The sequence below is a fragment of the Scylla paramamosain genome, unplaced genomic scaffold (assembly GCF_035594125.1).
Source record: "Scylla paramamosain isolate STU-SP2022 unplaced genomic scaffold, ASM3559412v1 Contig39, whole genome shotgun sequence".
NCBI lineage: Eukaryota > Metazoa > Arthropoda > Malacostraca > Decapoda > Portunidae > Scylla > Scylla paramamosain.
The window spans coordinates 121837-144896 of record NW_026973704.1 but is presented as its reverse complement, the minus strand read 5'-3'; the positions used below and the strand labels follow the sequence as shown (position 1 = coordinate 144896).

General features: G+C 41.3%; 1 protein-coding gene across 3 annotated transcripts in view; it reads right to left on the bottom strand.

The window, feature by feature from the left end:
• Positions 1-22125, bottom strand: part of LOC135097995 (uncharacterized) — a 34343-nt gene extending 12218 nt beyond the window's left edge. For 2 of the 3 annotated variants that reach the window (XM_064000177.1, XM_064000178.1), the window contains exons 1-3: positions 10721-11761; positions 9704-9867; positions 9040-9210 (exon numbers count right to left, since the gene is read on the bottom strand). In XM_064000177.1, the coding sequence (XP_063856247.1) occupies positions 9040-9210; positions 9704-9867; positions 10721-10939 (554 nt within the window). In that variant the 5' untranslated portion in view covers positions 10940-11761. Of the gene's footprint in view, positions 1-9039; positions 9211-9703; positions 9868-10720; positions 11762-16630; positions 16804-18648; positions 18786-19184; positions 19349-20256 lie in introns of those variants that run through there. The other variant, XM_064000179.1, reaches the window with a different exon arrangement.
• Between the last annotated feature and the right edge of the window lie 935 nt (positions 22126-23060).

Below are 23060 nucleotides of genomic sequence, written 5' to 3'. Positions count from 1 at the left end.
ATCCTCTGTATTCTTTCCAGTTTCTGTATATCTTTTTTTCCTATTTGGAGCCCAAACTAACGCTGCGTGCTCCAATTTAGGTTATATCATTCTTGTTATAATTTTCTTCATTATTTCACTATCTAAATAGTTAAATGCCACCCTAATGTCTGTTAAAAAGCTGTATGTAGAGCCAAACATTATGTTTATGTGCCTTCTTTTTCTTCATGAATTTTTTGTTATTATTTCTCTTCCCATTTTGTAATTCAATGAAGATATCTTTTTACTTTTTCCTATTTCCAACACATGGCATTTTCTGGCATTGAATTCTAGTTTCCATCTTTGGCTCTATATATGTATCTTGTCAATATCCTTTTGTAACTCCTTGCAGTCATTTTCATCCTTTACTATTTTCATTATTTTTGCATCATCAGCAAAAAGGTTTATATAACTATTTAGATCCTCTGTCATATCATTTACATATATTTGAAACATAATAGGTGCCAACACAGATCCTTGTGGTACCTCACTTGTCACTTTGCGCCAACTTGAATTAGTGTCTCTGATTACTGTTCTCAATTCCTTCCCTTGTCAATAATCTTCTGTCTATCTCAACATTGTTCCCTTTAGCCCTCCTTCATTCTCTGACTTCCACATAAGACTTTTGTGTGGAACTTTATCAAATGCTTTTTTAGAGATCCAGGTGTACTGCACAAACCCATCCATCCCTCTCTTGCACTCCATCTATTACTCTTGTATGGAAGCTCAGTAGATTTGTGACACAGGATATCCCTTTCCTGAATCCAAATTGCTTTTCTGTAATTATCTTTTCATCTTCTAAATACTGCACCCATCTGTCTTTAATTACTATTTCACAAAGCTTGCTTACAATACTTGTTAGTGACACTAGTCTGTAATTCAATGGTTCCATTTAACTTCCCTGTTTGTATATTGGGACTTTGTTAGCTCTTTTCCATTCCCTTGGTACTTTTCCTTCTCTCAACAAGCTGTTAATTATATCCCATATGGGTTTTTCCATTTGTTCTCTGCATTCTTTTAATATCCATCCATTTACTTGATCTGGTCCCACAGCTTTTCTAACATCCAGCTCTTCAGCAGTTTCTTGATTTGTTGTCTCTTTACTTGTATTTCCTGTATTCCCTCATTCTGTGATACCACTTTCAGTGCCACAAAATCAGTTTCCTTTGTAAATGTGGACTGAAAACTCTCATTCATTAGTTCACTCATCTCCTCAGTAGTTTCATAAATTCTTCCTTCTCTTCTTAACTTGTTTATGTCATCCCTATGTTTCATTTTCCTGTTTATGTATCTGTAGAAGAGTTTGGGCTCTTCCTTGCATTTTCTTATTATCTCACTTTCAAAATTTCTTTCTTCTTCTTTTCTTATTATACCATATTCATTCCTTGCCTTTCTGTATTCTTCCCTAGTATTTGTGTTCAGTTGTCTCATCATTTCCTCCAAGCCCTGTCCTTTTTCCTTTTTGCTTCTACTCACCTGCCATTATACCATTCATGCTTCCAAATTTACACTTTATAACTTGGCACAAACTGTTGCACCCCCTCTCTATACTTACTCAAAAATATCTCATTTTTCTTGCACTACTTTACCTTTAAATAGTTCTTCCCAGTTAATTTCTCCATAAAATTTATTAAGTTCTGCAAAGTTTACCTTAGAATAGTTCTGTCTCCCATTTCAAAATTGTTCATTCCTGTGCAACACTTTTTCCTCCTGTGGCATTATTTCTATTGTCACATGATCACTTCTTCCCAGTGGACTCAGACAATGTATACTTGGTCTACTTTCTGGGATTTTTTGTAAACACTAAGTCCAACTGTGATGGTTCTTCTTCTTTGTATCTTGTAAGTTCGTTCACCCACTGTCTCATTGTATTCACCATCATGGTAAGCATGGTATGCTGGTGATATCACCATGCACTTTTTCACGTCTTTTCGTAGACGTTCAACCCTTCAGGAAGAAAACAGTTCATGCAGGGAAGCCACACAACGCCTGACTTCTGATCTCTCAAAAATTTCTGATCGGAGTAAAGCAAACTTGGTATTGTTCAATGCCTCAAAAACTCAATTCCTCCATCTATCAACTCAACACAACCTTCCAGACAACTATCCCCTCTTCTTCAATGACACTCAACTGTCCCCCTCTTCTACACTGAACATCTTTACTTATATTCTGAACTGGAAACTTCACATCTCATCTCTAGCTAAAACATCTTCTATGAAGTTAGGTGTTCTGAGACATCTCCGTTATTTTTTCTCACCCTTCCAGCTACTAACTCTGTACAGGAGCCTTATCTGTCTATGTATGGAGTATGATTCACATGTCTGGGGGATTCCACTCATACCAGTCTTCTAGACAGGATGGAATCAAAAGCTTTTCATCTCATCAACTCTCTTCTGTCTTCAGCCTCTTTCTCATTGCTGCAATGTTGCATCTCTAGCTGTCTTCTACCACTATTTTCATGCTAATTGCTCTTCTGATCTTGCTAACTGCACGTCTCCCCTCCTCCCATGGCCTCACTGCACAAGACTTGTTTCTCTCACCCCTGTTCTGTCCACCTCTCTAATGCAAGAGTTAACCAGTATTCACAGGAGGAGGCAGTAGACACCTGCCGAAACGATAATTACTCCCAGTGAGGTCTAAAGCACTGTTCAGGGGGTGCTGTGAACTTATCATTAAACCCAGCTGTGACCTCACTGAACGTTTCCCTTTGTGTCTCACAACACAAGGGGGTAGTCACAGCCTGCCCTCTAAAGACAACTCTCTTCCTCCACACAAAACTACAAGCACCTAATAACACACACACCCTTCACTCCAAAAATTTTAAAATCATGGCGACTCCTACACCAGCCTCGGAGTCCCCATCTGGGGAGGGGACCATAAATGTCCCCAGGTCGGACTGCCTTTCCGTCGACGACCCTAAGTGTCTTGACACCCCCCCCCCCCTCAACTTTTTCTTCATTAACTTCTGCAACATTCGCAGTCTAAGATCTAATTTTCAATCTGTAGAACACCACCTCTCCTCTTCTAAACCTCATCTTCTTTTCCTCACTGAAACTCAGGTGTCTGAGGCAACTGACAGTAGCCCCTTTTCTGTTCCTTCCTACTTTCTCTATCCTCATTTTCGATCCAAAGCTGGATGCTGCGTTTACGTGCGCAATGACTTAACCTGCTCTCGTGCCCACGCTCTTGAATCTTCCGAGTTTTCCACCATCTGGCTACGACTACAGAGTCATTCTCATACTAAATTTATCTGTGCTGTATACCTCTCTCCTAACTCCTCTGACTATAAGAAATTCTTTGACTACTTAACTTCCAAAATGGAGCACATTCTGACCCTCTTCCCTTTTGCAGAGATCTCCATTCTTGGAGACTTCAATGTTCACCACCAGCTTTGGCTTTCCTCTCCCTTCACTGACCATCCTGGTGAACTAGCCTACAACTTTGCTATCCTCCATGACCTAGAGCAATTGGTGCAACACCCTACTCGTATTCCTGACCGTCTTGGAGATACGCCCAACATTCTTGACCTCTTCCTGACCTCTAATCCTTCTGCTTATGCTGTCACCCTTTCTTCTCCATTGGGCTCCTCCGATCACAATCTCATATCTTTATCTTGTCCTATCACTCCAATCCCTCCTCAGGATCCCCCTAAGCGAAGGTGCCTCTGGCGTTTTGCCTCTGCTAGTTGGGGGGACCTGAGGAGGTATTTTGCTGATTTTCCTTGGAATGACTACTGCTTTCGTGTCAGAGACCCGTCTTTGTGTGCTGAGCGCATAACAGAGGTGATAGTGTCTGGCATGGAGACGTACATTCCTCACTCTTTTTCTCGTCCTAAACCTTCTAAACCTTGGTTTAACACAGCTTGTTCTCGTGCTATACATGATAGAGAGGTGGCCCACAAAAGGTACTTAAGCCTTCCTTCACCAGAATCTCATGCACTTTATATTTCTGCCCGGAACCATGCCAAGTCTGTTCTCCAACTAGCCAAAAACTCCTTCATTAACAGAAAATGTCAAAACCTTTCAAGATCTAACTCCCCTCGTGATTTCTGGCATCTAGCCAAAAATATCTCCAATAACTTTGCTTCTTCTTCTTTCCCTCCTCTACTTCAACCAGATGGCACCACTGCTATCACATCTATTTCTAAAGCTGAACTCTTTGCTCAAACCTTTGCTAAAAACTCTACCTTGGACGATTCTGGGCTTGTTCCTCCCTCTCCTCCACCCTCTGACTACTTCATGCCACGTATTAAAATTCTTCGTAATGATGTCTTCCATGCCCTCGCTGGCCTAAACCCTCGGAAGGCTTATGGACCTGATGGGGTCCCTCCTATTTTTCTCCGAAACTGTGCCTCCGTGCTTGCACCTTGCCTAGTCAAACTCTTTCAGCTCTGTCTGTCAACATCTACCTTTCCTTCTTGCTGGAAGTTTGCCTACATTCAACCTGTTCCTAAAAAGGGTGACCGCTCTAATCCCTCAAACTACCGTCCTATTGCTTTAATTTCCTGCTTATCTAAAGTTTTTGAATCTATCCTCAACAGGAAGATTCTTAAACATCTATCACTTCACAACCTTCTATCTGATCGCCAGTATGGGTTCCGTCAAGGCCGCTCTACTGGTGATCTTCTGGCTTTCCTTACTGAGTCTTGGTCATCCTCTTTTAGAGACTTTGGTGAAACTTTTGCTGTTGCCTTGGACATATCAAAAGCTTTTGATAGAGTCTGGCACAAAGCTTTGATTTCCAAACTACCCTCCTACGGTTTCTATCCTTCTCTCTGTAACTTCATCTCAAGTTTCCTTTCTGACCGTTCTATTGCTGCTGTGGTAGACGGTCACTGTTCTTCTCCTAAATCTATTAACAGTGGTGTTCCTCAGGGTTCTGTCCTGTCACCCACTCTCTTCTTATTATTCATTAATGATCTTCTAAATCAAACTTCTAGTCCTATCCACTCCTATGCTGATGATACCACCCTGCACTTTTCCACGTCTTTTCATAGACGTCCTACCCTTCAGGAGGTAAACATATCACGCAGGGAAGAGACAGAACGCCTGACTTCTGATCTTTCTAAAATTTCTGATTGGGGCAGGGCAAACTTGGTATTGTTCAATGCCTCAAAAACTCAATTCCTCCATCTATCAACTCGACACAATCTTCCAGACAACTATCCCCTCTTCTTCAATGACACTCAACTGTCCCCCTCTTCTACACTGAACATCCTCGGTCTGTCCTTTACTTATAATCTGAACTGGAAACTTCACATCTCATCTCTAGCTAAAACAGCTTCTATGAAGTTAGGTGTTCTGAGACGTCTCCGCCAGTTTTTCTCACCCCCCCAGCTGCTAACTCTGTACAAGGGCCTTATCCGTCCATGTATGGAGTATGCTTCACATGTCTGGGGGGTTCCACTCATACTGCTCTTCTAGACAGGGTGGAATCAAAAGCTTTTCGTCTCATCAACTCCTCTCCTCTAACTGACTGTCTTCAGCCTCTCTCTCACCGCCGCAATGTTGCATATCTAGCTGTCTTCTACCGCTATTTTCATGCCAACTGCTCTTCTGATCTTGCTAACTGCAAGCCTCCCCTCCTTCCGCGGCCTCGCTGCACAAGACTTTCTTCTTTCTCTCACCCCTATTCTGTCCACCTCTCTAACGCAAGAGTTAACCAGTATTCTCAATCATTCATCCCTTTCTCTGGTAAACTCTGGAACTCCTTGCCTGCTTCTGTATTTCCACATTCCTATGACTTGAATTCCTTCAAGAGGGAGGTTTCAAGACACTTATCCACCAATTTTTGACCACTGCTTTGACCCTTTTAAGGGACTGGCATTTCAGTGGGCATTTTTTTTATTAGATTTTTGTTGCCCTTGGCCAGTATCCTTCCTACATAAAAAAAAAAAAAAAAAAAAATTTCTCAGTCAGTCACTCATCCCTTTCTCTGGTAAACTCTGGAACTCCCTGCCTGCTACTGTATTTCCACCTTCCTATGATTTGAACTCTTTCAAGAGGGAGGTTTCAAAACACATATCCTTCAATTCTTGACTACTACTTCTGACCCAATCCAGGTCTGGTATCACAGTGAGCTTTTTTTTTATTGGATTTTTGTTTCCCTTTGCCAGTGTCCCTCCTACATAAAAAAAATAAATAAGTAAATATATATGAAAAATAAGTTCACTCCATGACCCAACATTTTCTTTCACTTCCATCTTCTGCCAGTTCATTCCTTTAGTGTTGAAGCTGCCTACTAAAAGCACTTTGTTACTTTTCCTTAATCTTTCCTGTGCTATTTCTTGTTTTTAGTTGTATAGTTTTATATCCATCAGTCTCCCATGCATTAGTTTTTGGTGGTATGTACATCACAGTAACTTTCCTTTTTTTCATTTCATTTGATCTTAATCACAACACTCAAAGTTTCTGCCATTCCATCGACATATTCCACTTCCTCAACAACAATATCCTCTTTTACCAATATCATTGTTCCTCTTCCTCCCTTTCCTTTTCTGTCTCTCCTCCATGCACTACAACCTTCCTTTGCAAATTCCAACTTTATTTCCTCTTAGTATAATTTCCATTAAATAAACCACATCTGGTTTATTGTTCTTTAGATAGCCTTTAAGTTCCATTTGGCTCAACACCAAACCATCTACATTAGTATACATAATCTTTAAACTTCTGCTTGGTGTGGTATCTTTGTGGCACCATTTCCTCACTTTCATGTCCACAACTTTCCAAGCAAATCTCCTCGCTTGTTCTTGTGTTCTCTCCTCATTTTTTGACTGGGCCTCTACTCTACTACTTTCCTCTACTTTACTCTTTCAGTTTACTTCTCTCTCCTTTATTCATATTTATTCATTCCTTCTACTTTTGCCAATTTTCTTGTTCTTTGCAAGACATATTTCACTGCTGTTTGTGCCATGAATCTTATTTTCATTGGTCTTGTTCCATTTTCATTGTATTTTCCAATCCTGTAAACCTCTTCAATTTGTTCAACTATCTCCTCTCCTTCCTCCGCTACTTCTGCTATAATTTCCTTAGTCTTTTTTGCCTCTTCTTTCTCTCTAGCTATTTTCATTAGTAAGTTCTTCTCCTTGATCCCAAATACCACCACAAACATCTTTCTCTGTACAATGTCTCTCACAAGATTACTTTTTTCCTTTATTATTTTAATCAATTGCTTTTCCATGTCCTTATTGTGTTCCTGTTGCTGTTGCCTTATGATCTTATCTATATTCACCTTTTGTTGTTGTTCTCTCTCTTCTTTCCAACTTTTGACTTCTGCTGTCACTGACTCTTTCACTTTCCAACCTTAATCTCTCTCTCTCTCTCTCTCTCTTGTAAAGCTTTCTTTAACTCCTCGTTCTCTTCCTTGAGTTTCTTGATTTCTTTATAGTACTTCTTGTTTAAGTTCACTATTATTGTCACCTCTTCTCTCAGTTCTTTGTTTTCTTTTTCTCTTTCCATCTTCCTCTTCTTCATCTCTATTATATCACTGGATATCTTTTTACATTGCCACCACCCACCTCTCTCTCTCTTCCTTCCATGTCTTTATTATTGCTACTAAATTATGAATTTATCATATTTTCACATTTTCTTCAATTTTCCATATTTGTTTATTTGTATAAGCTACACTGAGGTCTTCTTCCTTGAAACCCTCAAAAATATTTGCTGTGTTCGCCACCATCTTCCTTCTTGGTATCACTGACAAGACAATGTTTACCCATACACTACTCTCCCATTCACCTTTTTGCTCACCTCCCAATTTACACTTCACTTCCCCTGCACTCACACATCACACAATTCCCTATTATAGAGACAGGACTCAAGCTCGGGCCCCCTGTACAACCAAAACTTAGGTAACTCCTTAGAGCTGCTGTGGATGTGTCCAATTAGCTGGGCAGCACAGTGTGTGTGTGTGTGTGTGTGTGTGTGTGTGTGTGTGTGTGTGTGTGTGTGTGTGTGTGTGTGTGTGTGTGTGTGTGTGTGTGTGTGTACTAACAATACAGGGTGTACCATGAATTAAGGTACATACCTTAGGATATGATAGTTCAACTAATCCTAAGTCAAAAATACTCTATACACACACATGCTGTTTGCTTTATTTTGTGAGAAATTAACCTGTAAGTTGTGTATTGTGGGAGTGGCTTCCCTGGGATCAGTCTCCTGATGATGGATAGGTGGTGGAGGCCCACAGGAATAGCCAGCAAGATCCCTTCACCTAACACCAACGGATTTCTTTCCTTTGGGGACTCATGAAATCCTTGGTGTACAAGAACAAATCACGTTACAGAGAGGAGTTGATTCACAGCATTAAGGAAGCTGCAGAGCAGATAAGGAATGACAGGAGCAAAAAGATGCACTTTGGCTATCACTTGATTGACAAGGCTTGCCATTTAAATGTCAAGATCATAACTGTCAAAGGGGATGACATTTGCAGTGAACTGCCATGTGTGTTTTAAAAAGTGGCACTGAATAACTGCTGTATTGCTGTGTTACCTGCACATTTTCTTCACTGGCACATACAAAAATTTAATCTGTTATTTGCTATTTCCTGTAAGGATTTGACTGCATACAATGTACACAAAAATTTATCACTTAATGCTACACAGCATCACGCGAGTACGTAGCGAGCCAAGGAGGGGAAGAAGGAGGCGGAGGCACACCCAGGCAAGCAGCTCCCACAACTCACAACTTAGCTACACATTAATTTCTCACAAAATAAAACAAAACACAGCATATGTGTATAGAGTATTTTCAACTTAGAATTACTTGAACTATCACACCTAAAGTGTGTACCTAAACTTGCAGGACACCCTGTGAAAACTAAGAAAAACACAACAATCTACTGCTAAAACACAGGGCATTACAAGCTTAATTCCTATACAGTTATTTCCAGTAGTCAGGATAAAGTCAGGTTACACTGGTTTAGGTAACATAAGGTAAGACTAGATTCACATGCATACACGTGCAGGCACACTATATGTACACACCAGCATATGTGAGGAACTGGTACAGCCTGTCCACGTACCTTCCTATCTTGGTCACTTCAGACGCGCCTCTTCCGGTAATGCAGACAGTGACATTCATGGGGCCGACCAGCTTAGCCTTGGAGCGACAAGTAACCTTCTCCCTTGTCAGTGTGTCACAGAGCTCCAGGTTGTCGTCCACTATATCACAGGGGACGCCTCCAACAAAGGCCCTGTTATGAGAGTTAAGGATGTGAGGTAAGGCTACAGCTTGAAATGTGCGTTCCCCAATATCCCAGTGCCTTTTCTTTATTAACAGGCTCTAATAGTGTTTGGAGCTCCCCTGATTGGAGTGGTAATTTAAAAGGCTTTAGTGGATGTTATCAGGGTTTTCAAGGGCATTTTCATGATTCAAGTAATGGTTTAATAAGGTTAGTAATAGTTTAACAGACTTTAATGGATGTTACCAGGGTTTTCAAGGGTGTTTTTACGATCAAGTAATGGTTTAATAATGCTAGTGACAGTTTAACAAGTTTCAGTGGATGTTGTCAGGGTTTGCAAGGATGTTTCTGTGATTCAAGTAATGGTTTAAAAGGGTTAATTATACTTTAACAGGTTTTAGCAGATGTTGTTATGGTTTGCAAGGGTGTTTTCATGATTCCAGTAACAGATTAAGGAAGAACAGTGATTAAAACTAAACTAAAAACTCCACAACACAACACATACTTGGTAAAAACATTCCAACTCTTAGCTTCACTGGAGACAAGATCAGTGTGGTCAAGCTTGCAGTGTTTGCTGTTGTGGAAACTGCCATGAAGATCCAAAAGAGAGCCTGGCAGTGACCAAAGAAGAGCTACTGTCTCAATAGTAGGTGACCTTGCCCAGCGATACTAAGGAGAGAGTGACACAGGAGGATGAGGAGATGAGGAGATGAGATGAGGCATGAGAGAAACATGTAGAACTGGGAGAGAAAGGGAGGAGGAGATGTGTATGAGTGCAATACATGCTGTGGGTGTAAGGGGATGACCTCTAATGAATGGAAGAAGGGAATAGAGTGCTAGAGAGAGAGAGAGAGAGAGAGAGAGAGAGAGAGAGAGAGAGAGAGAGAGAGAGAGAGAGAGAGAGAGAGAGAGAGAGAGAGAGAGAGAGAGAGAGAGAGAGAGAGAGAGAGAGAGAGAGAGAATGAGAGCATGCAAGAACAGAAATAAATGGAGAGAAGAATAGTGAAAGAGATGAGAGAATGAGTTAGTGCATGCAAATATGAGAAAACATGCATAGACAAAAATAAATGAAGGTCAGAATGATGAGAGAGAGAAGGATGAGAGGAGGAAGAGAAGAGGTAAGTGGGGAGACGAATGCTGAGAGAGAAAGAGATGAGAGAAGGAGAGAGTTGGTGTACAAATCTGGCTGTTGTAGCTACCCAAGCTGAATAAAAAGATACAAGTTAATGGTATTTTCAAAGGACACATACCACTTAAAGTTCAAAGGAATGGATGCAGATTAATTCATGTTTTACTATTTTTATTTTAGCTTAGTGAAATGAAATTACTATGGCTTATTTGAATGAAGGAAAAATGTCTCTGGAGGGGCTTGTGTCAGTGAGGAAATGGTTCACACACACACACACACACGGACTTAATCACTTTATATAGCTAAAATATACATGTGACTCAAATGTACAGGTAATGATTCTCTCTCTCTCTCTCTCTCTCTCTCTCTCTCTCTCTCTCTCTCCCAACCTACCAATACAGAGTGTGAGGAGTCTGGCACAGACACCCCATCCACACACACAACAATGCTGTACACTCGGGGAGCCTTGGAGTCTGCACTGCACTGCCTGAGGTAAAAGAGAACAAGAATGACAGAAAAAAATACTGGTTCATATTTACTGCAGTTCATTGCCATACACAGAAGTACAGTACAGATCAGCCTGGTTAGTGAATGTAGGTGGGTGCTGTTCATGGATATAATACTTGATATGTTGTTGTGGAGTCTCCTTATGCATTGTTGCCCGTTTATCAGCTTCTGTGCATATCTTTATTTATAATCTCTCTCTCTCTCTCTCTCTCTCTCTCTCTCTCTCTCTCTCTCTGTGTCTGTCTGTCTTAAAAACTCCAGTCAACTCCCAGTGCCTTCCCAAACTTACCACTGCCTCCCCAAACTCCCCACTGCCTTCCCAAACTCTCCATTGGCTTGCCAAATCCCCCATTGCCTTCCCAAACTCCCTACTGCTTTCCAAGGAGGAGGCAGTAGACACCTTCCGAAACGATAATTACTCCCAGTGAGGTGTGCAGCACTGTTCACGGGGTGCTGTGAACTTATCATTAAACCCAGCTGTGACCTCACTGAACGTTTCCCTTTGTAACTCACAACACAAGGGGGCAGTCACAGCCTGCCCTCTAAAGACAACTCTCTTCCTCCACACAAAACTACAAGCATCTAATAACACACACACCCTTCACTCAAAAATTTTAAAATCACAATGGCGACTCCTACACCAGCCTCGGAGTCCCCATCTGGGGAGGGGACCATAAATGTCCCCAGGTCGGACTGCCTTTCTGTTGATGACCCTAAGTGTCTTGACACCCCCCTCAACTTTTTCTTTGTTAACCTCTGCAACATTCGCGGTCTAAGATCTAATTTTCAATCTGTAGAACACCACCTCTCCTCTTCTAAACCTCATCTTCTTTTCCTCACTGAAACTCAGGTGTCTGAGGCAACTGACAGTAGCCCCTTTTCTGTTCCCTCCTACTTTCTCTATCCTCATTTTCGATCCAAAGCTGGATGCTGCATTTATGTGCACAATGACTTAACCTGCTCTTGTGCCCACGCTCTTGAATCTTCTGAGTTTTCCACCATCTGGCTACGACTACGGAGTCACTCTCGTACTAAATTTATCTGTGCTGTATACCTCTCACCTAACTCCTCTGACTATAAGAAATTCTTTGACTACTTAACTTCCAAAGTGGAGCACATTCTGACCATCTTCCCTATTGCAGAGATCTCCATTCTTGGAGACTTCAGTGTTCACCACCAGCTTTGGCTTTCCTCTCCCTTCACTGACCATCCTGGTGAACTAGCCTACAACTTTGCTATCCTCCATAACCTAGAGCAATTGGTGCAACACCCTACTCGTATTCCTGACCGTCTTGGAGATACGCCCAACATTCTTGACCTTTTCCTGACCTCTAATCCTTCTGCTTATGCTGTCACCGTTTCTTCTCCGTTGGGCTCCTCCGATCACAATCTCATATCTTTATTTTGTCCTATCGCTCCAATCCCTCCTTAGGATCCCCCTAAGCGAAGGTGCCTCTGGCATTTTGCCACTGCTAGTTGGGGGGACCTGAGGAGGTATTTTGCTGATTTTCCTTGGAATGACTACTGCTTCCATGTCAGAGACCTGTCTTTGTGTGCTGAGCGCCTAACAGAGGTGATAGTGTCTGGCCTGGAGGCGTACATTCCTCACTCTTTTTCTCGTCCTAAACCTTCTAAACCTTGGTTTAACACAGCTTGTTCTCGTGCTATACATGATAGAGAGGTGGCCCACAAAAGGTACTTAAGCCTTCCATCACCAGAATCTCATGCACTTTATATTTCTACCCGGAACCATGCCAATTCTGTTCTCCAACTAGCCAAAAACTCCTTCATTAACAGAAAATGTCAAAACCTTTCAAGATCTAACTCCCCTCGTGATTTCTGGCATCTAGCCATAAATATCTCCAATAACTTTGCTTCTTCTTCTTTCCCTCCTCTATTTCAACCAGATGGCACCACTGCTATCACATCTATTTCTAAAGCTGAACTCTTCACTCAAACCTTTGCTAAAAACTCTACCTTGGACAATTCTGGGCTTGTTCCTCCCTCTCCTCCACCCTCTGACTACTTCATACCACGTATTAAAATTCTTCACAATGATGTTTTCCATGCCCTCGCTGGCCTAAACCCTCAGAAGACTTATGGACCTGATGGGGTCCCTCGTATTGTTCTCCAAAACTGTGCCTCCGTGCTTGCACCTTGCCTAGTCAAACTCTTTCAGCTCTGTCTGTCAACATCTACCTTTCCTTCTTGCTGGAAATTTGCCAACATTCAACCTGTTCCTAAAAAGGGTGACCGTTCTAATCCCTCAAACTACCGTCCTATTGCTTTAATTTCCTGCCTATCTAAAGTTTTTGAATCTATCCTCAACAGAAAGATCCTTAAACATCTATCACTTCACAACCTTCTATCTGATCGCCAGTATGGGTTCCGTCAAGGCCGCTCTACTGGTGATCTTCTGGCTTTCCTTACTGAGTCTTGGTCATCCTCTTTTAGAGATTTTGGTGAAACTTTTGCTGTTGCCTTGGACATATCAAAAGCTTTTGATAGAGTCTGGCACAAAGCTTTGATTTCCAAACTACCCTCCCTCTGTTTGAATTATAATTACTTCTGCCATTCCTTCTCCCATTTCAACATCTTCTGTGTGTGTGTGTGTGTGTGTGTGTGTGTGTGTGTGTGTGTGTGTGTGTGTGTGTGTGTGTGTGTGTGTGTGTGTGTGTGTGTGTGTGTGTGTGTGTGTGAGTGAGAGAGAGAGAGAGAGAGAGAGAGAGAGAGAGAGAGAGAGAGAGAGAGAGAGAGAGAGAGAGAGAGAGAGAGAGAGAGAGAGAGAGAGAGAGAGAGAGAGAGAGAGAGAGAGAGAGAGAGAGAGAGAGAGAGAGAGAAAGGTGACAGGCCACTAAGGCACAATATGCACAATGCACACATTGACCTGACCCTCTGATGTGCAAGGTCATGCCGCCCCGTCACTCAGCACACTGGGGCTTCTGCCAATAATGGATGCCCCCAAGTCTGTACCTGAGAGGTCATAACAGGTCACATAAGAGATGACATAAAAGAAGTCATACAATTATGAACAAATTTACAAGATTATAGTAAAAATTTTCAGATGTTTTTAAGTGTGTGTGTGTGTGTGTGTGTGTGTGTGTGTGTGTGTGTGTGTGTGTGTGTGTGTGTGTGTGTGTGTGTGTGTGTGTGTGTGTGTGTGTGTGTGTGTGTGTGTGTGTGTGTGTGTGTGTGTTTCCAGATTTCTGCAGTACTTTGCAGGAAACTGTTCTTCTTAATATCCTCCTACACACACCCTTCTTCTTCATCTTCTCATGCCCTCTCGTGCTTCTAGTCTCTCACCACCAAATTACTCTGGTCCAATTTTTCACTGTCCAACAAAATCCAATATAAGGCCATCAGATCACCTCTCTCTCTTCTCTCTTCCAAGGGTGGGTAGGTTTAGTTTTAGTCTCTCTTCATATGATAAGTCTGATAGGGTCAGAGGCAACTTTGTCGCTGCTCATTGTATTCTTTCTAATTTCTTTATGTCCCTTTTAGTGCTGGGAGACCACATCGCTGCTGCATATTTCAAACTAGGTCTTATCATTGTCAGTTACATCCCTAATCATCTCTTCATCCAGGTAGTTGAATGTTGTTCTTATGTTTCTCACCAGATTATATGTTTCCCCTGTCTTTCTTCTTACATGTACCTCTGAGGACAACTTATCAGTGACAGTAATTCCAAGGTCTTTCTCTTCACTCTTCACTTTTATTTCCTCATTACCCAATTTATAACTGAAGACTGGCATCACACAATTATGCCCAAACTTCAACACTCCTCATCTTTTTATGTTAAACTCCATTTTCCAAGTGTCACTCCAATCCCAAATCACATTCAGATCTCCCTGTAGAGCTTCACAATCCTCTGTCCTCTCCACTTTTCCCATCAATTTTGCATCATCAGCAAATAGACTCATGTAACTATTCACCCCTTCCATCACATCATTCACACAGGTAGCAAACATGACTGGTGGTAGTACTGAACCCTGCAGAACACCACTAATTACCTCTCTCCATGATGACTTTTTATCTTTGACCACTGTTCTCATTTCCCTTCCTCTCAGAAAGTCACTGATCCAATGTAGGAGTGCTCCTCTCAGCCCACCAGACATTTCTCATTTCCACAACAGTCTGCTGTGGGGCACCTTATCAAAATAAACACAATCTGCCCATCCCTCTCTTTCTTGTACCATATCTATGACTGGATTAGAAGCATCTTAAATTTGTTATACATGACCTTCCTTTCCTAAATCTGAATTGTCTGTCTATTAATATTTCTCTCTTTTCCAGATATTCACTCCATCTTTGTTTCACTATTCTTTGGCCCAATTTTGCCACTACACTTGTTAATGATGCTGGTCTATAATTAAATGGTTCTTCTTTGCTTCCACTCTTATATATGGGGACTATACCTGCTTTTTTCCCAATGTTGGGCACCACTCCTTCCCTTAATGAAGTTATGATGAGTTTGTAAATCATGTGTGCAGGTTGATCTCTGCATTCCTTCACCACCCAATCAGACACTCCATCAGGTCCCTGTGCCTTCCTCACATCCAAGTCTTCCATCATTATTCTTACCTCATCCACTGTTACCTCAATCTCACTCACTCTTCTACTTTCACATCTGCCGTCACCAGTCTACCAAATGTTCCCTCTCCAGTGAAGACACTGAAAGAAGTCATTCAAAACCTCTGCAATTTGTGCTTCTTCTTCAACATGTTTGCCATTTATTTTCAGTTTGTTGAACCCATTCTTATTCTTCATTTTACCATTCTATAGAACATCCTTGGTTCATCCTTACATGTCTATAATGTCTTTTCATGAATTCTTTATTTCTTCCCTCCTTAGAGTATTCATTTCTCTCCCTTTTATATGCTGACTCCACTCACACTCACTTACATACTGCTCATCTACCCTCCCTCCCTCCTCCTCCCTTTCTTCCATCTCTCCCATAACTCCTCTGCTTTTCCTTCCTTCTCCCTTGTCTCCATATCTCCACTTACCTCTTTCTCTTCTCTCTCCCTAACCCAGCCACTCTCTCTCTCTCTCTCTCTCTCTCTCTCTCTCTCTCTCTCTCTCTCTCTCTCTCTCTCTCTCTCTCTCTCTCCCACACACACACACTTTTTTTCCATCTGGTTTCTTCTGCAACATGAAAACCACATCCTTCTGATATTAGTACTTAATTCTCCTCAGAGCCGCCACCACCACCACCACCACCACCACCACCACTGCCACAACCACTATCATTATTTTCACCTTTATCTTTACTCAGGTGGTGTTGTTGTGGTCTCCAGGGGCATTTTCATGAGTGACAAAGCAAGGATTTTGCAAGAGAAAAAGAAAATGCCCCATGAGAATTTTGGTGATCATCTGTATGGCCTTTGAAAATGTTTTTTTAATGAGAAAGCAAAGCATTAAGAATACGAACAAGATAGAATTAAGCTAACACAGGAAGCTGGTAAGTTAGTTTGTTGTATACTAAATGCAAGGTCTTGTTTCTGGAAAGTTGTGCTTCAGGTTCAAACCAGTGACTATCAAGATTAACACATGTTCCTCACAAAACTTTTCCTACAGTGCAGTATACTATAATAGACACAAACACATACAAAAATAAATATTACTACTACTACTTTTCTCCTGTAAGAGGGCCACTGGCCAGGGGCAACAAAAATTTTGAATAAAAAAAGAATAAAAAGCCCCAGTTTTACTACTACTCCAGTAGTAGTAAAACTATATAGACTACAGACAAATGAGTAGTAAATACAACATCAAATCAATCCTTTAGGACCAAACCTAGGCATGTTAATACATCACTGCAATTCTGTCTGCTGCTGATCCCGTCATACAGAATCCATTAGCTATTTGTGGTGGGTTCCCACGGCAGAGGCTTCACGCAGCAGCAGCACCACCACACGAGTAGCAGGCACACGCACCACACTCAGCCAGGAATGCACTTTCCAAGGCAACTGTGGATAATGAATAAAGAAAAAATAATAATTAGCCTTGAATTGATTTTCCAGAGCACCTGTGAACAGAGAAGAAATGAAAAGAATAGTAAATACTTCACAATAGTAAATGTGGCTACATTTCAACATATTTTTTACCTGGCTGGTCTCACAAGAGAGAACCCCTTCAGGGCCAGTTCAGGGTCAGCTCACCAGCACTATCAAAAAGACACCAAAGTCTGTACATGCTTATCTAACTGCCTGGCAAGTGTGCCATCAGCCCAAGATAAATAATAAATCTGACTAGCAGCACAGCGTATATGTCACCAGCAAGAATCAAACAGATGTACACCTGAGAAGTTGGACAAACTGTACCTAAAACCATCAACAGAATTAGATTCAGGCACACTGTTAGCAAGAAAATTCCAGATTTTCATCACTCTGAGAAAAATGTGTGTCTGGCATCACAACAACTATAAGGAATGCTGACAGAAGTGGCTCAGATGAACAGGTCTGCTGCATTAACTGTATGGACGGCCTCTAGTGCTGACAGCAGTGGCCGAGGTGTACAAGTCTGTTGCATTAATTTGTATGGATGGCCTCTAGTGCTGACAGTAGTGGCTGAGGTGTACAAGTCTGTTGCATTAATTTGTATGGATGGCCTCTAGTGCTGACAGCAGTGGCCGAGGTGTACAAGTCTGTTGCATTAATTGTATGGATGGCTTCTAGTGCTGACAGAAGTGGCTGAGATGAACAAGTCTGTTGCATTAATTGTATGGACGGCCTCTAGTGCTGATAGAAGTGGCTGAGGTGTACAAGTCTGTTGCATTAATTTGTATGGATGGCCTCTAGTGCTGACAGTAGTGGCTGAGATGAGCAGGTCTGTTGTATTAATTGTATGGATGGCCTCTAGTGCTGACACAAGGGGGCTGAGGTGAACAGTGATTGGGGAAAGTCCATGAAAGTCTCCAAGAATGGAGATCTCTGCAAAAGGGAAGAGGGTCAGAATGTGCTCCACTTTGGAAGTTAAGTAGTCAAAGAATTTCTTATAGTCAGAGGAGTTAGGTGAGAGATATACAGCATAGATAAATTTTGTTTGAGAGTGACTCTGTAGTCGTAGCCAGATGGTGGAAAACTCGGAAGATTCAAGAGCGTGGGCACAAAAGCATGTTAAGTCATTGCACACATAAAGGCAACATCCAGCTTTGGATCGAAAATGAGGATAGAGAAAGTAGGAGGGAACAGAAAAGGGGCTACTGTCAGTTGTCTCAGACACCTGATTTTCAGGGAGGAAAAGAAGATGAGGTTTAGAAGAGGAGAGGTGGTGTTCTACAGATTGAAAATTAGATCTTAGACTGTGAATGTTGCAGAAGTTAATGAAGAGAACGTTGAGGGGGGTGTCAAGACACTTAAGGTCATTGACAGAAAGGCAGTCCGACCTAGGCACATTTATGGTCCCCTCCCCAGATGGGGACTCGGAGGCTGGTGTAGGAATCGCCATGATGATTTTGAAATTTTTGAGTGAAGGGTGTGTGTGTTTTTAGGTGCTTGTAGTTTTGTGTGGAGGAAGAGAGTTGTCTTTAGAGGGCAGGCTGTGACTGCCTCCTTGTGTTGTGAGACACAAAGGGAAATGTTCAGTGAGGTCACAGCTGGGTTTAATGATAAGTTCACAGCACACCCTGAATAGTGCTTTAGACCTCACTGGGAGTAATTATCGTTTTGGCAGGTGTCTACTGCCTCCTTCTATAACTAATGTCAAGGTTTGTCACACTGTTTTCTTATGTAATACCAGTAACCAATTGCAGTCACATGAAAATCAATAAAATACATGGTTGGGTAAACATGTAATGCAATAATACTATATACCTGGGAATCTGAAGCAGTAGCTGAGGATCACTCCATTCACATCACAAACAAGTTGGATTTTCAGAGGGAGTGATAGCTTTTCCAGTTAAAGTAAAGGGCCTCGTCCACTCTTCGGGCCTTGATGGCAATGTGGGTGCCTGTGCACACAAAAGAATGTATTGGATGATCATGATACACAGTAGCTACATATATATATATATATATATATATATATATATATATATATATATATATATATATATATATATATATATATATATATATATATATATATATATATATATATATATATATATATATATATATATATATATATATATATATATATATATATATATATATATATATATATATATATATATATAGCATCCCTGCACTGGATATGCACACAATATACATAAGATATGAAAACTTTTTAATGCTTAACAAGAACTTGAGGCTGTGAGATACCTTTCACTCAAAGTAAACACCGATGAAGTGATAGATTATAACAATAGCAATAAATTTTAAACAAAATATATTATTGTTAATCTTACCATCAATGGTCCCAATAACTCTTAAGAAATTTTCGATCCTGAAGAAATGCTGTGCAGTTCTCCTTTGATCAAGGTGTGTTGAAGGCATCTTGATTTCCTGCACCGACTTATCACTCAACACAATGCACACACACTCGAAGACCCTGCTGACGCTTGCGTAAGTCCTGAAAGCAGATTATAAGCCATTAGTTTTCATTTTATTTATTTTAGATAAGATACATCTTTCTGCTGTAAGCAAAAAAAAAAAAAAAAAAAAAAAAAAAAAAAAAAAAATCAGCAACATAAATTCAATGATCCCTCTATTATGTAGTGCACCGTTCAAGTACACCCAGGTGTACTTGATGGCACGTTTGGTAAGGTTAGCATCATCCCTCATCCCTCCTTATTAATTATACATTCACATATTTTGACACTAGGAACTAATCTTGACATATTCCTAACACTGGATTACAACTTTATAAACCGTGGCATGCAGTAGATTGACTTTTATGCCTTTTACCCTTGAAAGTCAGCCACACTTAAATATTATTCACCATACTGAACATCAGTTTATTCACCTACAAAAGTTATTAATGGGATATTGTGCAATTTGTAAAAAAAAAAAAAAAATAGTAATTGTTTAGAGTCCCCTCTTGTCCTTATTACACGTCTATCCTCTTCCATTCTTTCGCATATACCTCTTGATAAACCTGAAAATATAGTATAAGGTTGGGGGAGATGTGTCCCCATCCTTTAGGGGTGTTCCAGAAGTTATGCTAACTTATATTAGTGTCCTTAAGGGTGGGTCTAGCCCCCGTGGTTACGTTAGATTAGGTAATGTTTCATATAAAAGTGTACGGTGACTAACCTAACCACTGTTAACCTCTGGGTGGCCTTCGCCCATCCCCTGAACCCCCTGAAGAACAGGGTCACTTCTTCCTCGCCTTAAAGTTACGTTTTGTGTACCTAAAGGTATATGCGAAGAATGTAAGAGAATAGACCAGTAATGAGGTCAGGGAAAGGGCTCCCTGACAATTTCCACAACAGCCAGCCCCTGTGCTGAATGAAGCATGCAACACCAGTATCATCTTACCTGCAGTGTCTCCAATGACGTTTTGGAAGGACCCACTGGCAAACAATCTCAGGGCCAGCAAAACCTGGGTGTGAGTTGGTAATGCCTGGCTTTGCCTTGTTCTTCTCTCCAGCTGAGACTGCATCTCCTCAAACAAGAGGATAAGGTCTGCCTAGGGAAGTGGTATTTGAGCATCAGCTCATTATCACTCAATGCCAAGGAATCAAGGCGATTCCAAAAGCGCCTTTCTCGCCTCAAGGCACGAACGTGGAAGTATGCAAAGAAAATATCCAATATATGCAGGAGAAGCGACGAAAACAATACTTAATCACAATACAAACTTATTGCTGCGAGGCGGAATGGGGAGCGCGCACGTGTGGGGCAAATCAGCCTCTTCCTTTTCATGCTTCGTTTTCAGTGTTCCATGCAAGATTTCACTTTATGCATCACAAAACCATACTTTCTTGGTGATAAAGCTTGTAAATAATAAAAAAAAAAAAGTTATTTTGTGCACATAAATATTTAAATAAGAGTTTTCGGGCGAGTTAACTTACACCACCTCAGGAGGTGGTGTAACTACCTTGCTACCATGGCAACACCAACCTCTTATGCGTTCGTGGATACCATTTGGCTGCCGGAGGTTGATAATAACCGTTTCGTGGATCTGGCCCCTGATGACTGGGAAGATCACTGCTGGGAGCAAACTTGGAAAGATGACCTTGGGCGAGTCCGGGCATTGAGAAGGGCTGGGTGGGGAGTGGTGGTGGCGATGAGGCTTGACCTCGAGTACTCGGATGGGAGAGGTGGGGGTGGCTCGGAGAAGGAACCAAGGGATACCCACAATTCAGGAAGAAGCATGAACGGCAACCAGCAAAGAGGAGCGGCGTGATGAGTAGGAATAGGCGGCGACAGGTGTGATGGCAGACAGGTGTGACCACGGGGATGAGTCAGGAGCGGAGAAGAGGCAGAAGCGGCAGGGAAGATAGCACGTGGAGAGTGTGGTAACCCACGATTTGAGCGTGGTAGGAAATGACAACGCCTCGCAACTTGCCTGCGATGGGATATGATACTCTTGTCTCAGCATGTACTGGATTTTGAGAAAGTCGAGAGTTCGTGTCTTCGATCGCACAACACCGTTGCTACCACTGTTTCCGTAAATTTTGGCCACTTGTTGTCACCAGTGTTCCAGATGATGTTGACCACACTGTTTTGATGATGTACTTCTTACCGCTCCGTTGAAATGATCAATGTCTCTGTTGATGATGCTTGGTGTGGTGGTGGCTGCTCTGGAGGACCGCGTAGTAGCTTGATATTGTTGGTAGCGTGGAGGTCGTGGGTAGTGGTTTGATATTGTTGATTTGTGCGAGCAAAGGACATTCTATAAAAGTTCTAGATTTAATAATGGATAGAATGTACACACATGATATCGAGACACAATTGATTACAGACGTGACGATACCGATGTGCTCCTCTCTGAACTGATATGAACTGGACTGAATGTGAACTGATCAAGTCTGACTCTCTCTGAAGACTCTCGGAAGACTGACTCTCCGAAGACTGACGATCTAGCTACGCGTACATGAAGAATGTACATGGGATGAAGAAATGGCCAATGAGATGCTTGGAAATGGGATGAAGGAACCAATGACGGCGGTCGTTATTTTGACTAATGACCAGGGAGGACGACAGGAACAGGCGATGCAGGTGCTTTCTCTAAGGACTAGCAGAAATGTAGGGAAGGAAGATGTGGTATTATTCCCTTGAGAGGGAGAGAGGAAGAAGAAAGGTTAAAAATAAATCATTCTGGCTGGCCATGTGGGCAAACGTGGAATGAAATATATAAATGACGAATATATATCAAAATAATTGTTTTGATAGTGTGTGTGTGTGTGTGTGTGTGTGTGTGTGTGTGAGCACGGAAATCATCTAGAGTTCTTTCTTTTCTTCACTTTATTTTTTGTAACGTTTCACTTTCACATAAGGCATATTCAGGCTAAGACAAATAATTATATTTAGTACAATACAAAAAAATGAAAAACAATAAATAAATAAATAAATAAATAAATAAAGGATAAAAAATAATAAAGGACACAATAAAAAAAAGGAGAAAAAACAAAGAACCGACATATATATAATGGTAGGTAACATTGTTTACTAAAAAAAAAAAAACATAATAAAAAGCAGTAAAGACAATGTATGGAGCAACCTTTCCTTCTTGCTGGAAGTTTGCCTACATTCAACCTGTTCCTAAAAAGGGTGACCGTTCTAATCCCTCAAACTACCGTCCTATTGCTTTAATTTCCTGCCTATCTAAAGTTTTTTTAAACTATCCTCTACAGGAAGATTCTTAAACATCTATCACTTCACAACCTTCTATCTGATCGCCAGTATGGGTTCCATCAAGGCCGCTCTACTGGTGATCTTCTGGCTTTCCTTACTGAGTCTTGGTCATCCTCTTTTAGAGATTTTGGTGAAACTTTTGCTGTTGCCTTGGACATATCAAAAGCTTTTGATAGAGTCTGGCACAAAGCTTTCATTTCCAAACTACCCTCCTACGGTTTCTATCCTTTTCTCTGTAACTTCATCTCAAGTTTCCTTTCTGACCGTTCTATTGCTGCTGTGGTAGACGGTCACTGTTCTCCTAAATCAATTAACAGTGGTGTTCCTCAGGGTTCTGTCCTGTCACCCACTCTCTTCTTATTATTCATTAATGATCTTGTAAACCAAACTTCTTGTCCTATCCAGTCCTACGCTGATGATACCACCCTGCACTTTTCCACGTCTTTTCATAGACGTCCAACCCTTCAGGAGGTAAACATTTCACG